At 43.6% G+C, this 12,560-nt stretch overlaps 1 protein-coding gene across 2 annotated transcripts in view; it reads right to left on the reverse strand.

Annotated features, from left to right (window-relative positions):
* The window catches only part of myh14 (myosin, heavy chain 14, non-muscle), a 41,133-nt gene extending 29,079 nt beyond the window's left edge, over positions 1 to 12,054 (reverse strand). For both annotated transcript variants that reach the window (XM_079562282.1, XM_079562281.1), the window contains exons 1-4: positions 11,901 to 12,054; positions 8,797 to 8,968; positions 6,803 to 7,009; positions 4,457 to 4,613 (exon numbers count right to left, since the gene is read on the reverse strand). In XM_079562282.1, coding sequence (XP_079418408.1) covers positions 4,457 to 4,613; positions 6,803 to 7,009; positions 8,797 to 8,955 — 523 coding nt within the window. In that variant the 5' untranslated portion in view covers positions 8,956 to 8,968; positions 11,901 to 12,054. The remainder of the gene's footprint in view (positions 1 to 4,456; positions 4,614 to 6,802; positions 7,010 to 8,796; positions 8,969 to 11,900) is intronic.
* Between the last annotated feature and the right edge of the window lie 506 nt (positions 12,055 to 12,560).

Consider the following 12,560-nt stretch of genomic DNA (forward strand, 5'->3'; position numbering starts at 1 on the left):
CCCACCCAGGTTTTTAACCTCTCTACTAAGATCCCGTGGTCCACTGTGTCAAACGCAGCGCTCAGGTCCAGCAGAACTAAGACTGTGACCTTGCCTGCATCTGTATTTAGCCTGATGTCATTTGTCACTTTGATCAAGGCTGTCTCAGTGCTGTGACAGGGTCTGAAACCCGACTGGAACACGTCAAAAACATTATTTACAATAAGAAAGTCCGTAAGCTGGCTGTAAACCACTTTCTCCAAGACTTTTCCTATAAAGGGCAGATTTGAAATAGGCCGATAATTGTTCATTTCTGTTGCATCAAGACCACTCTTCTTCAGCAGTGGCTTAATGACAGCTGTTTTTAGGGCCTTTGGAAAAACTCCAGTCTGGAGGGAGGTGTTAACTAGACACGTGAGTTGTTGGGATAAACTGCTCAGCACAGACTTCAAAAATCTGGTTGGCAGTTCATCCAGGCAACAGGTACTTGAGCTCAGACCAGAGATAACCTCCTCCACTAAGTCAGGAGTGACCGGTGCAAAATGTGTCAGCTCTAGTTCCACTACTGGTTGAAATGTTACCATTTGTTGTGAGGAGCTAATAGCGTTTTTAATTGCTTGGACCTTGTCGCTAAAAAAATTTGCAAACTCATTGCACTTGGATGTACATATTAATTCATGGGGCAATGAAACTGGAGGGTTTGTGAGTCTGCTAACCGTGGAAAAAAGAACACGAGAGTTACCGTGGCAATTTGAAATTATTTCAGCAAAATACTTCTCTCTTGCTCTACGCAGAGTCTGGTTGAACATGTGTAACTTTTCTTTGTAAATTTCATAATGTACCTGAAGCTTTGATTTGCGCCATGTTCGTTCGGCTCTCCGGCACTCCCTTTTATGTGCCCGGACCGAATCTTCATTTATCCAAGGGGCCTTTTGCTTAGTTTTAACAATTTTATCCTTAACAGGGGCTATGGTGTCCAAGACATTTAAAACACCTGACGTATAAGCGCTCAACAAATTATCAACATCGGAACAGGGGGAATCTTCAAATGTTATCATTTCTATAAACTGTTCCCTTGTTTTATCATTTATGAGTCTTTTCTGAACCACTGCGGACCCAACTGCTGGCTTGGGCACGACAGAAAGTTCAAAGAAAACACAAAAATGATCAGATAGTGCAACATCAACAACATTCACATTAGAGATTGTAACACCTTTTGTAATAAGAAGGTCCAATGTGTGACCCCTGTTATGGGTGGGCTCAGACACATGTTGGGTTAAACCAAATGTGTCCAGGACAGCATTGAGTTCTTTTGTGTGCCGGTCATTCAGTACATCCACATGCACATTCAGGTCTCCAGTAATTATCAAAAGGTCAAATTCAGTTGCCACAATTGAGATTAATCCAATAAAATCATCGATAAAAGAAACATTTTGGGGCGGTTTATAAATAACAATATAGAGTATGGCAGATTGTTGTATCTTCATTTTAAATGACACATACTCAAATGATGAAAACTCCCCAAACGACAGTTTGTGACAAGATAAATTGTCCTTAAATAGGGAACAGACACCCCCACCTCTCTGATTGTGTCTTATTTCAGACATAAAGTTAAAATTTGAGGGGGTACACTCAATTAGGACAGCATTCTCAGTATTTTTATCCAGCCATGTCTCAGTTAAAAACATAAAATCAAGGTTATAAAAAGAAATAAGATCATTAATTAAAAGCGATTTGTTATTTAGCGATCTAACATTAAGTGCAGCGTGTTTTAATGTGATCGGGCCAGTTGCCACATTCTGACGGGGGATGTGTACTAGATTTGTTTGGTCCGAGCGCCTCGCAGCGCTCTTTCTAACTGAGCTCTTTCTATTTTGAATAATGGTCCGTATAGGTGTGTCATATCGCGGGAGACAGGGGGCGCTCAATGGAATAGGGTGGCTCCCAGGCGAAACAAACGGGGCAGGGTGTGACGTCGTTGTTGATGGTTGTCAATCACGTGTGTTTGTTTGTACAGCATGCTGAAATTTTTTTGACAGCATGTGACTGCCCAGTCCACTCGGGTGAAGACCGTCACTGTTGAAGAGGGCGGGGCGATTTCTGAACGACTCGTAGTTGTTAATGAAAATAAAATCATTAACGATGCACTTCGAATGAAGCCACGTGTTAAGACCTAGTAGTCTACTAAAACGCAGATCACCGCGGGACCACGTTGGAATGGGACCAGATATGAATACTGACAAATTCACGGAGCGGAGGAAAGCAAAGAGGGCCTTGAAATCTCTCTTTGTGATCTCAGATTGTTGGCGAGCGGTGTCATTTGTTCCAACGTGAATTACGAGCCTATGGACGGACTCTGGGGCTGACTCAAGCAAACTTGGGAGCTTGTGGAGGATGTCAGACACTGTCGCCCCTGGGAAACAGTGTGTAACGGCATTAAAGAAGCGAGTGTGTCTTACTATTGAGTCGCCCACAATCATTGTGCTTGGAGGAAATAATGGCCTCGGTGAAACTTGTTCGATGCTCCTATCTTGGCTTGATCGTGATGGAGGGTCCTCGATGGAGGGTCTCGGCGCCTCGGACGACGTGCGCTGCTGCACCCGCGGTGGAGGTGGAGGTTGAAGGAGCCCACCAGAACGACGGAGAACCGCATCCTTGAGAAGTCTCCGTCTGGCAGATCCAGTTGTAGACCGGCTGGGCTGTTGTCCCATCTGTGCGCCGGATCTGATGCGCTCTGGTGCTGGTGCCAGGTGCGCGCCGCTGCTCGGAGGGTCTCCAGTGGACACCTGGGTCGCCTGGCTACGGAGCGGGTCTTCGTGTGGATCTACTGGAGGGCTACGCCGTTGCGCCGGAGGGTCAGTTGCAGACACCGGTTCAGGGACTTGGGCCTGGGTCTGTGGGGCAGTGTCGTCAAGGGAGTTTTCTTCCAGGACAGCATAACGATTTGATAAGCAGAGTGGAGGGCCTTTCTGGAGTCTGTTTGATATACCCCCACGGACCACCACCTCCTCATCCAAGGAGGTTTGCCTTGGAGTAGAGCAACAGGTATGCCGTGGGCTGGCAGCAGGGTCCCATGGGGCAGTGTCCTCGAGGGCAGCGGTGAGGGAGGCTAATCTCACGGATTGTTTACAAGCCACGTTTATAAACTCCTGGAGCAAAGCTTCTTTCTTCATCAGCTCAGACTTAAGACGCTGAATGTCGCCCTCCAGGTGAGTAATTTGTTTAGCTTTTTGTTCCTCCGAAGTGTTGGATGAATGCTTAGCAGCAACGGCTAGTTGCGCAGGTAGCACGGGTGGCACGGGTGGCACGGGTGGCACGGGTGGCATGGTCGGAGGTGTATGGTTGAACCAGTGCCTTGCTTTGTTAAAATGTTTGTTAGAATTTGTTTAAAAAGGTTACATACCAAAACACCTGACATATATAGTCCAAAAATACAGGTTGTTTGGACTTTAAAGGAGTGTGCTGCGTCATGCGCACACACACTCACCATGCGCACACACACTCAATGTGACGCCATGTCAAAGATGAGATGAGAAACAGAAGGTTTTATCACAGAGACAACCCCGAGCCTGAAGTGTTGCTCAATCTCTCCAAAGCAATTCACTTTTTAGTCATTGGTTTCAAATTGACATGACAGCTCCAGCCAGGGAACAAGCTCATTATGTGATGCGTGATGATGACGGCGATTACCAAAATCAACAGAAGGAATGACATCACGAGATTTACCGATTACAAGTCGGGCCACACCTAACAACCTTCAACACAGTTTAGTCATTTATAAAAATCCTTTAGAGATGAGTACACTGTGGATGAGGTAAGCTAGATTATTGCCTAATACACGGACCTCTTGTTAATAACCGTGAAATATTACGTTTTTGTGAAAGTAATTCCAGTATTTACATCCTAATTTTTCAAAGCAAGCTTGAACTGCTGGCTTGAAAAATAAGACAGATTTTACGCCCCACACTTCTCAATATGGATCCAGTTCCATTTTTCAATATTAAAAACAAATTAAAATGACTCTGACGAATATAGTTCATGACAGACGTCTCAATATAAACCTCAGCTTTAATAAATAACTTCATTTTATTCCTCAAAGTCACAACGAGTTCTGCCATAGCATTACTAAACAGTAGTAGAAGTAGTACTGTTGGCCTCTCTTGTTTTGTAATGGAGGCAATTTGAGCACTGACTTGACCAAGCTGGTGAAGGAGCAAGTGCTATGCAAAATCACTCAAACACGCATGAACCTGAAGAAATAATGCTATAACTCAGCATAGGTTTTAGCAGAATAGCGTAATATGGGCCTTAAGTAGATTTTTTTTTTAAATTGTGCAGGAAACACACCTTCCCAGTGGGATCAAAGATCACAGGATAAATCCTCCAGCACTATCCTGCCCTGCCGAGCTGATAGCAGGTGTGTGTAAGCTGTATATCACAGGGGTCAGCGCTCTCAGATAGGGTTCAGGCTTGTTACCTTGCAGCATGCTCCGATAGGCCGCCTCTGATATAGCATAAATGTGCGGGGGCATCTCGTGGCGCTTTTTGCCTCGATACATCTCCACAATGGACTCTGTGTAGATTGGCAGGTTCTTGTATGGGTTTATTACCACACAGAAGAGGCCGGAATATGTCTATAAAGAAACACATAGTTATATATTAGTTCAAGGTTGCTTTATTCATTCACTCTGCACAGGCCACAGCTGCCCTGGGGTGGACTGACAGGAGCGGGTGACGTGGAGTCCCTTACTTTCTTGTTACTCATTTGATTGACAGGTATGTTCATATAATACAGATTAAAGGGCAGTGTCAGTAGGTGCAGGCCTTGCCCATGTTTGATAAGCACAGGAGTAGGTTTACATACACAATACTTCAAGATAAAAAAGCTAATAATGTTTCTCTTTTCAGTGTGATGTTACATGTAAAGTTTAAAGCATTCTCCTCATATGAACTTCAGCTTGTTTTCATTTCATCACCTCGATTTCCTACAGTAATCATGATGACTCAGACATATTTATTAAGTAAATAAACAACTACTGCTTGACCCGTGCAGGACAATTCTCCGGTCAGTGTTTATGATTCTACTGAAGTGAAAGCAATGAATGAAAAAGCTTATCTTATCTGTTATTGCAGAGTAGTGACAAAACACATAAATCGCAATATTTAGATGGACAGTCTACATTTAAAACATATCCAGGAGCATTCAGTTTTGAGAGAAGAAATTGACTGAAATCATAACAACACCCCCAAGAAGTGACTTCCTGTTTCGATCCAGCACACCAAAATAAAAGCACACAGCTCGTCTCATTGGTTCAGCAGGTGCTTGCAACATAACAAGAATAGAATTAAATACACACAGTTCAAGTGTTTTGTCTGTTAATAGTTAGGCAGAAAGAAAGTTGAACTAATGAATAAGATGGTGCTTTTATTTTGGCGTGCTGGATCGAAACAGGATGTCACTTCTTAGGCGGCGTCGTTATGATTTGAAGTTATGCACAGAGTCAATACGTTTGTTAAGTGGTGATGTCACAGATCTACTTCCGGGTCCGCAGATGTGTGAGAAACTACAAAAAACTCTTTAATACCACAATCAATATTTCTGAAACTCAAAGGAAAGTTACTGAACATACTTATTTATCAGACTCATAGCCAAAAGTAGTATCTCTCCGTTGAGTTTCAGAAATGGTTGTTTTTAAGAGTTTTTAATGGTTTTTTCTCGCATATTAGCCGGTCTGCTAGTACCTGGAAGCGGAAGTCGTGACCTCACACTTAACAAACATATAAGGGCTGCACGATATTGAAGTAACTTGCGATATTTGACCAAACCATTTCAACACGTCATGTTCCATTCTAATTAAATAAAAAAAATCACAAGTAACTAGTTTTTCAGCAAATTGTGCCAAAAGAAGACTTAAAAAAATAACAACACTAGATTAGGACCAAAACATGAGTAAAGTGGAACTAAACAAGGACATTTTTTTTTACTAAAACTGAACTTTTTCACATTCTAAAGTTCTGTTCATTGTCTGTTTTTGGTTGTTTGCAAAAAATGTGTTGATCTCAGTCAGATGAAGACTTTAGTGATGTTGCGATATATATCGTGCAGCCTTAGAAGAAATACATGAACGGCTCAGATGATAGAAGGTCGTTTTATACAGGTTTGCGGTTCGTTTTCATTGTGTCCTTGAGCAAGACACTTCACACTCCTTGTCTGTGCAGATGTCTAAACTACATGGAGATATTTCGTTAGCGACAAACTAGCACCTCCTTTCGCGCTACACTTATCTGAAACGATATGAAAATACTGTATCTTTATGCATTTGGCTCATGCTCTGCCTTAATCTTCATTCCCCCGCATTCTTTTAGACCACTCAAGGAGAAGAAACCAAAGACACCCCCCCATTTCCACGGCACGCATGAACAGCCCGTAACCTGACACTGAGGGCCCAGGATCAGTTACACAGTAGATGCCGAAGCATGTGGTGCCAACATGAAGACTCCACGCAACTGCGATCCCTCCATTGTGGGACAAATACAGGATTTCTTATTATTTATGGATGGATGGTTGGTGCTAATTTGAATGAAAAGCAAAGTCTGCAAGAATCTCCACAGGGCCTTGTTGTTATGCACAAAACCTGCCAACCCTGTAGTTTAGACTCATGCAAACATGTTCTGAAATGCATTCATGAGGAAGTTGTTATTTTGGTGTTCTCCTATGAGTGCTCCTGGATGTGGCGTGAACTGTTGCCTTCAATGTAAGATATATGACAAAATGTGACACACTTTAATGACACGGGAGGGAATCGACTTTCCAATCACTTACATAAATTAACCCGGAGTAGTATCTTTCTCTGAGGTTGTGTAACACTGAGGCTTCGTTGAGGCAGGTGAGGTCGGCCATGTCCTCCACTTTGCTGAAGCGCGGCGGGTTCATGCGCTGCACCTCTTCTCGGGACAGCGTCACCTTGCGCTGGCTGTCTGTCAACTCCACCTCCACCTCGTCGCCGCGCTCCTCTCTGATGCTGGCCGACTGTGAGAAAAAAAAGCGAAGGATCCCAAATTAGGGTGTGACCTTTTTTACGACAGCAGCTTTTATAGGGGACATGAACAAAAGTGTTTTTCAATCAGGAGGAGATGTTCGTTTGATCTCTTGAGATGATGTTTTCGTTTTATATTTCATGATTTAAGAAAGCTTTGATGCTTACTTTGCCCAGGAGGTAAATCAAGCTGCTTTCTCTGAGAGTTCACACTTCAGATAAGATAAGACAGATAAGTGATTGGTTACATCTGCCTGTCAATCATTCTTAGAGAAAAGTAAATTGTGTTTGAACTAGACTTGTATTAATCTGAAATGCACTGAATCAGGATTGTTTCAAAATGGCAGATCTTCTGTTTTATGACGTCATTGTTACCCGCCCCCGAGAGGCTAAAGAGGCGGATATCTCTATTGACAGAAATCTAAACCAGCGCGGAAAAGGAAGACAAGTCACTACAGTATATTTATATGTCGTATCCGGGCCACATAAAACTAGCACTGTGCATTGCTCTGGAGGCGGGCCTGAGCGGCGCAAATCAATAATATGACAAGCGCCTTGTGATACTCATTATGCCTTTGGGTCTTACTCGCATCACAAGACTCTATTGTGAAGACGAGTCGAAGCTGAAGAGAGAGAAAACGCAGCTCGCTAATGAAAGTGCGATGGTAATAAAAGATAACAGACACGCGCAGAGCTGGAGGAGACGCCCTGCTCGGACTGCCCCACCTTTCTGACACACCTTTGACATAATAGACATACCTGGGCTAATTATTTGCATAAGAATTAATGCTGCAGTGGCATGACAAGAATGCACTGCAAAGGTCTCACAGGTCCTGACCTACTGTATGATAGACTGTGAGGAGGAAGGACTAGACTAGGAGTAAGACTAGATAAAATGTAAGCCAGGACTGAACCCTAGAAAAAAGAAATGGCTTAATGAGAGAAGTAGGACTAACCAGTAGGACTAAACTCAACATGTAGTAAATAGGGTATAAATGAGGCCTAAAACAGAACCTGAGTCAGGACTAATCTAGGGATAAATAAGCAAACAAGGGGAAAACCAGGATTAAACTAGCGTAGGACTATCTTGTCAAAAGTTGTATCTCTTTTTATATGTTTTTATACATTTTAATTGAGGTATGAACAGATCAGTAAACAGGCCCTTTTGTATCAGTCAGGATGAGACGTGGCAGCAGAAATAAACTGTATTGCATTCACTTGAGCCTTTTTTTCTCCAAGAGGAAGCTGTTTGGTGGACGCAGTTAGAGATCTTTAATTTGAGCATTTCACTGCTTTCCCTATTTTTGATAAATGCAAGCACAATAAGTTAAATTAAATCAAGCTCCATTTAAACTAGGACCAAACCAGGAGTAACCCGGGTCTAACCCACGTGTAAACTTGTAGACTTACTGAATTAGTCTTACTAATTCTTCCATTGTTTTATGATTTGTGTACAGCACTTTGGCCAACTGTGAAGTTTTTAAAGAGCTTAATAAATAAAGTCAGTATGGTTTGCGTCAACTAGTAATTACTGATGATATTTAAAAAATTCTATGGACCATAAAGATGCACAGGGCTACATTTACCAAGTGTTTGAACATGTGCAAAACAGATCACCCGTGCTCTATAAAATGGCATGTGCTAATGCTAAGAAGTATTTGCACCTGCTTAGTAAATGTTCAAGTATGCCCATAACATAACAGAGGCCATGTCTTTCTCAGTGAATGATGGTTAGGGAATGACCAGTTACACCAATTCATAATTATAAATATCAGCTCACCTCAAAGCCATGCTTCTCTGAGGGCACCCACACCAGCCTCTTCGCTGCCCAGTCGGCCTGGCTCGCTGCAGAGAATACGGCTGTGTTGGAGTTCGTTGGAGCGCCCGACGAGAGGTAGCGGGTGACATCGTTGGCACTGCCCCCCGATGACCGAGACATTGTGGAACTGGCACTGTCAGGAGAAAGCGAAATGGGAACAAGACATGGGTCAAAGTTGTCCAAAAGACAAAATGGCTGTCAGATCATAATGACTCTAAAACTACTGGCTAAAGCAGATTGAAGATATTCTAGACTGAAGTGAAAACATATTCATAATAGGGCTTGGTATTGCCCTAAACCTTACAATAAAATATGAATCCTAATACAAGGCCTATCATACAAAACAAATGTGTATCTCAATGAGGGCGAAGTATCGGTACATTTTTCTCAACACCAGTACTTTAACCATACTTGGTTTACGCTACCGATACCTGAATAATACTTTTTTCGACACCTATACTAAAACATTTGCCGTCTAGAACCATAAAACAGAACAATAATGAAAATGTTTTCCATAAAAGAGGCTTGTTTGGAGCCGATACGCGTGGAAGAAACCAGCAATATGCTTTAAAGATTTTAACACTCATCAGCCCAGCACAATAAAGGCTTTTTAAATCTAAATAGAGAAGTATGATGCGGGAGGAGTGCCTTGTTTTTTTGTTTTTCTTTTGAGTTCCCCAAACACCAAAGAGCACCTTCCCCCCAATAACTAATTCTATCGTTGACTTCCTGAGCACTTTGTCTACTTTTTTTCCCCCTGTAACTCTTTATTTTAAATTTGTATCATTTATTTGAGCTGAAACAACCAAGTCACTTCCTTTAATGCTGTCCCTGGACCCAACAGGCATCAACACTTGGAACCTGCTTTCAATACTTTCACTACCAGTCGCACCCAAACTGTTTTTTTTTTTTATACCAGACTGGTATCGTTTAACAGTACCCAGCCCTAATCTCAACACAGGGGGAAAATGGTCTTATAAGTGACTGAAATGGATAAAAGAGGCTCGACAAGTTAGATGTGTACTACTTGCTTTATCCTCGGTAGTGAAATCACTTGAGGTATTGATACCGTGACACCAGCAGCGCAGGCGAGTCACTGAACTATTTCTCCCGGGTGGCTGACAGCATGACACAGTGACACTGAGCTGCCTAGACGTCTCCTGCACACTTCATAGTTCACAGCTAAGTCACCCACATATAAAGTAGTAACAGCACAAGAGGGATGGAGCAAGCGTGGCCTAATTGAAAGACAGAACAACTCGAGTAGAAGACAGGGATTAGGAGAAAGGCATTTGCGTGGAGGGGGGAAGAAAATACATCCACCGGCTCAATAAGCTGATATGACAGGGAGGCTGGGAGGATACAAGAGAAAGAAGAGGACATCACGCTCGAAAAAAGCTGTACATAAGGGAATCTCTTTTCAGGGTGGACCATAATGAACTGTTAGAAGATGCGACGACAGCTACAAGCAATGACGTTACAAATATTAAACAGCTTTCCAGTGGTTCTCATCTGGTGACACTCCAGGAACCACATTTGCTTCAATCTTCAAGTAAGACATTAATCATGATCCTATCGAAAACCCACCAAAACATTTCATTAGGAGTGATTTTTGGCAAAGGCCCCACGACCCACTCAAAATGATCCAGCGACCTACTTTTGAGTCTTGACCCGCCAGTTGAGAAACTCTGATGTAGGCCACAGAATTAGTAGGTACTTATGTTTGGGCCTATTGAGCGCTAGCAAAACGTTATGAGCTTCTCTTATTCGGGTGAAAAAGTAGCTGGCACTGGGAAAAAGTAGGATTACTTGAGTGATTAGAAACAACTTTGTGGTAGATCAGACTAAAAACATATACACAAAACATGTCTATATTTGCACCACTAACAGCAATGAGACTTAGACTAGGTTAACTGTTAGGCGTCTCCAAGCCTTGTCAGAAATGTCATCAGGCTTGATTCCTGCGATGCATCCTAGTCTGAGTTTTTTCTGCGGTGTCTGTTCTTGTCATGGCCCTGTCGCTACATACCTGTTACTGCAAAAATGACTGTGGAAGGGTGTGGAATAAACAAAGGAGCTGCCACCACCCTTGCCAGTCACTATGGAAAATATGCAACCCACAGTGGGATTGAGTAGCTTAAAAATGTGGCTGCAATTAGTAACCTACATTGGTGGTACTAAAAAATGTTCTCTTAATCCATAAAATGACACTGTCTGTGGGAGTGTGTTTGCTCAATCTCAAACCGGGATCTACTCTCACCCATCCCAGTCAGCTCCCTAAAGGAGAATGATTACAACACTCTGCTCATAGGCCTGACAGGTTGGTGCAGTCATGCCAATACTTTACAGGAAAACCCGTCCTGTCGCAGCTGGGGGAGTGCGAGGCCTGTAATAACCCAAATGTGGCACTGCTCCCACCATAGCAACACCCCAAGCCCTTAGCAGGACCCAGCAGCAGACAATGCCCTCCGGTCTGAACTGAGGTCACTGACTGCGGGGGGTCCTCCTCATGAGTGCGTAATTACAGTGCGTCTGTGTGCGGTGTGCTGGACGTCTCGCTCTCCAAAACTGATGCGCCTTGGCGCTTGTACAAGAACCATCCGGACAACATCTGCTCTGAGACTGGGGATAGGTGGCAATATCACATCTGCAGAGCGTTAGCAGCGGCGCAGACCCCGCTGTAGAAATCACCTGCATTTTGTTGGCCCTGAACAAAAAACTGACTGAGGCAACCACACCTTGACATGAACAATCACATGGGCCACTGCCTCAATGAGCCCTTTAAATCTGATGATTTAGCTCTAAAGGCCGGGCAGTTAATTAATAACTTGTTTCTATTATTAATAATATCATTATTATATTAGCCAGTTATGACATATGACTTCACACTCTGAATTTCGGACAGACCGGACGAAAAAGAACCCCCTTGTCTCAGTTTAAGTCAGTGAGCTACCGAATTTAGACTGACCTAGCGGGGTTAGCCAGCCCCACCGAAATATGAGCCGTTTAGGATATCACATGCTATTTATGTGATGTTTTCGAGCAAAGGTAATGATCTGACTTACCTTCACAATCTGCGGGTGTTGAATACGGCTGTGACGCGATATGAACCGGGCCGAGCTTGTTTCAGGGGTATTTCTGTCTCAGAGGTGTGTTGCCTACCGCATATGCGGCTTTTATCATTGCACCGCTCGCACAGAGAAGCCGCACACACTTGTCGGTAAGTAGACCGACAGCAGTGAGGGCAAGGCGGCGGCGTCAGGCCAGGCGGGCCACTTCCTGTTCACCAACCAATCAGAGATGAGAAGGCCTGGTGGGCGTAAACTAATAAACCGCAAAATCCAATCCAAGGACACGACAGAACCGTGAACCCGCCTCATAAACGCTCCAGTAGAGACTGTCCTCTCCTTCAGCGGCAGAGAGGGGTGCGGTGACGAACTACGAAACCAGAGCGCAATGTGGTCGGCTGTGAACCAATCAGAGACTGCGGGAGGCGGGCAGAAGCTGAGTGACAGGACGCGCAGCCACTCGCCTGCCCGGGGCAGGTGCCGTGCGCCGCTGGAGCAGAGATCTGCGCGCTCTTTGTTTACCACTCGGGGCAATGCGAACAGTTTCCACGCGGGGGCAACAAATTCTGTAATAAATTAATAAATACTCCTGTTTAACATGTTTGTTTGTTTTTTAACAATGGCAGCATCAATTACAAAGTAATTTATTAATGAAAA

The sequence above is a fragment of the Gobius niger genome (genome assembly GCF_951799975.1).
Source record: "Gobius niger genome assembly, chromosome: 8".
In the NCBI taxonomy this organism is placed as follows: Eukaryota; Metazoa; Chordata; class Actinopteri; order Gobiiformes; family Gobiidae; genus Gobius; species Gobius niger.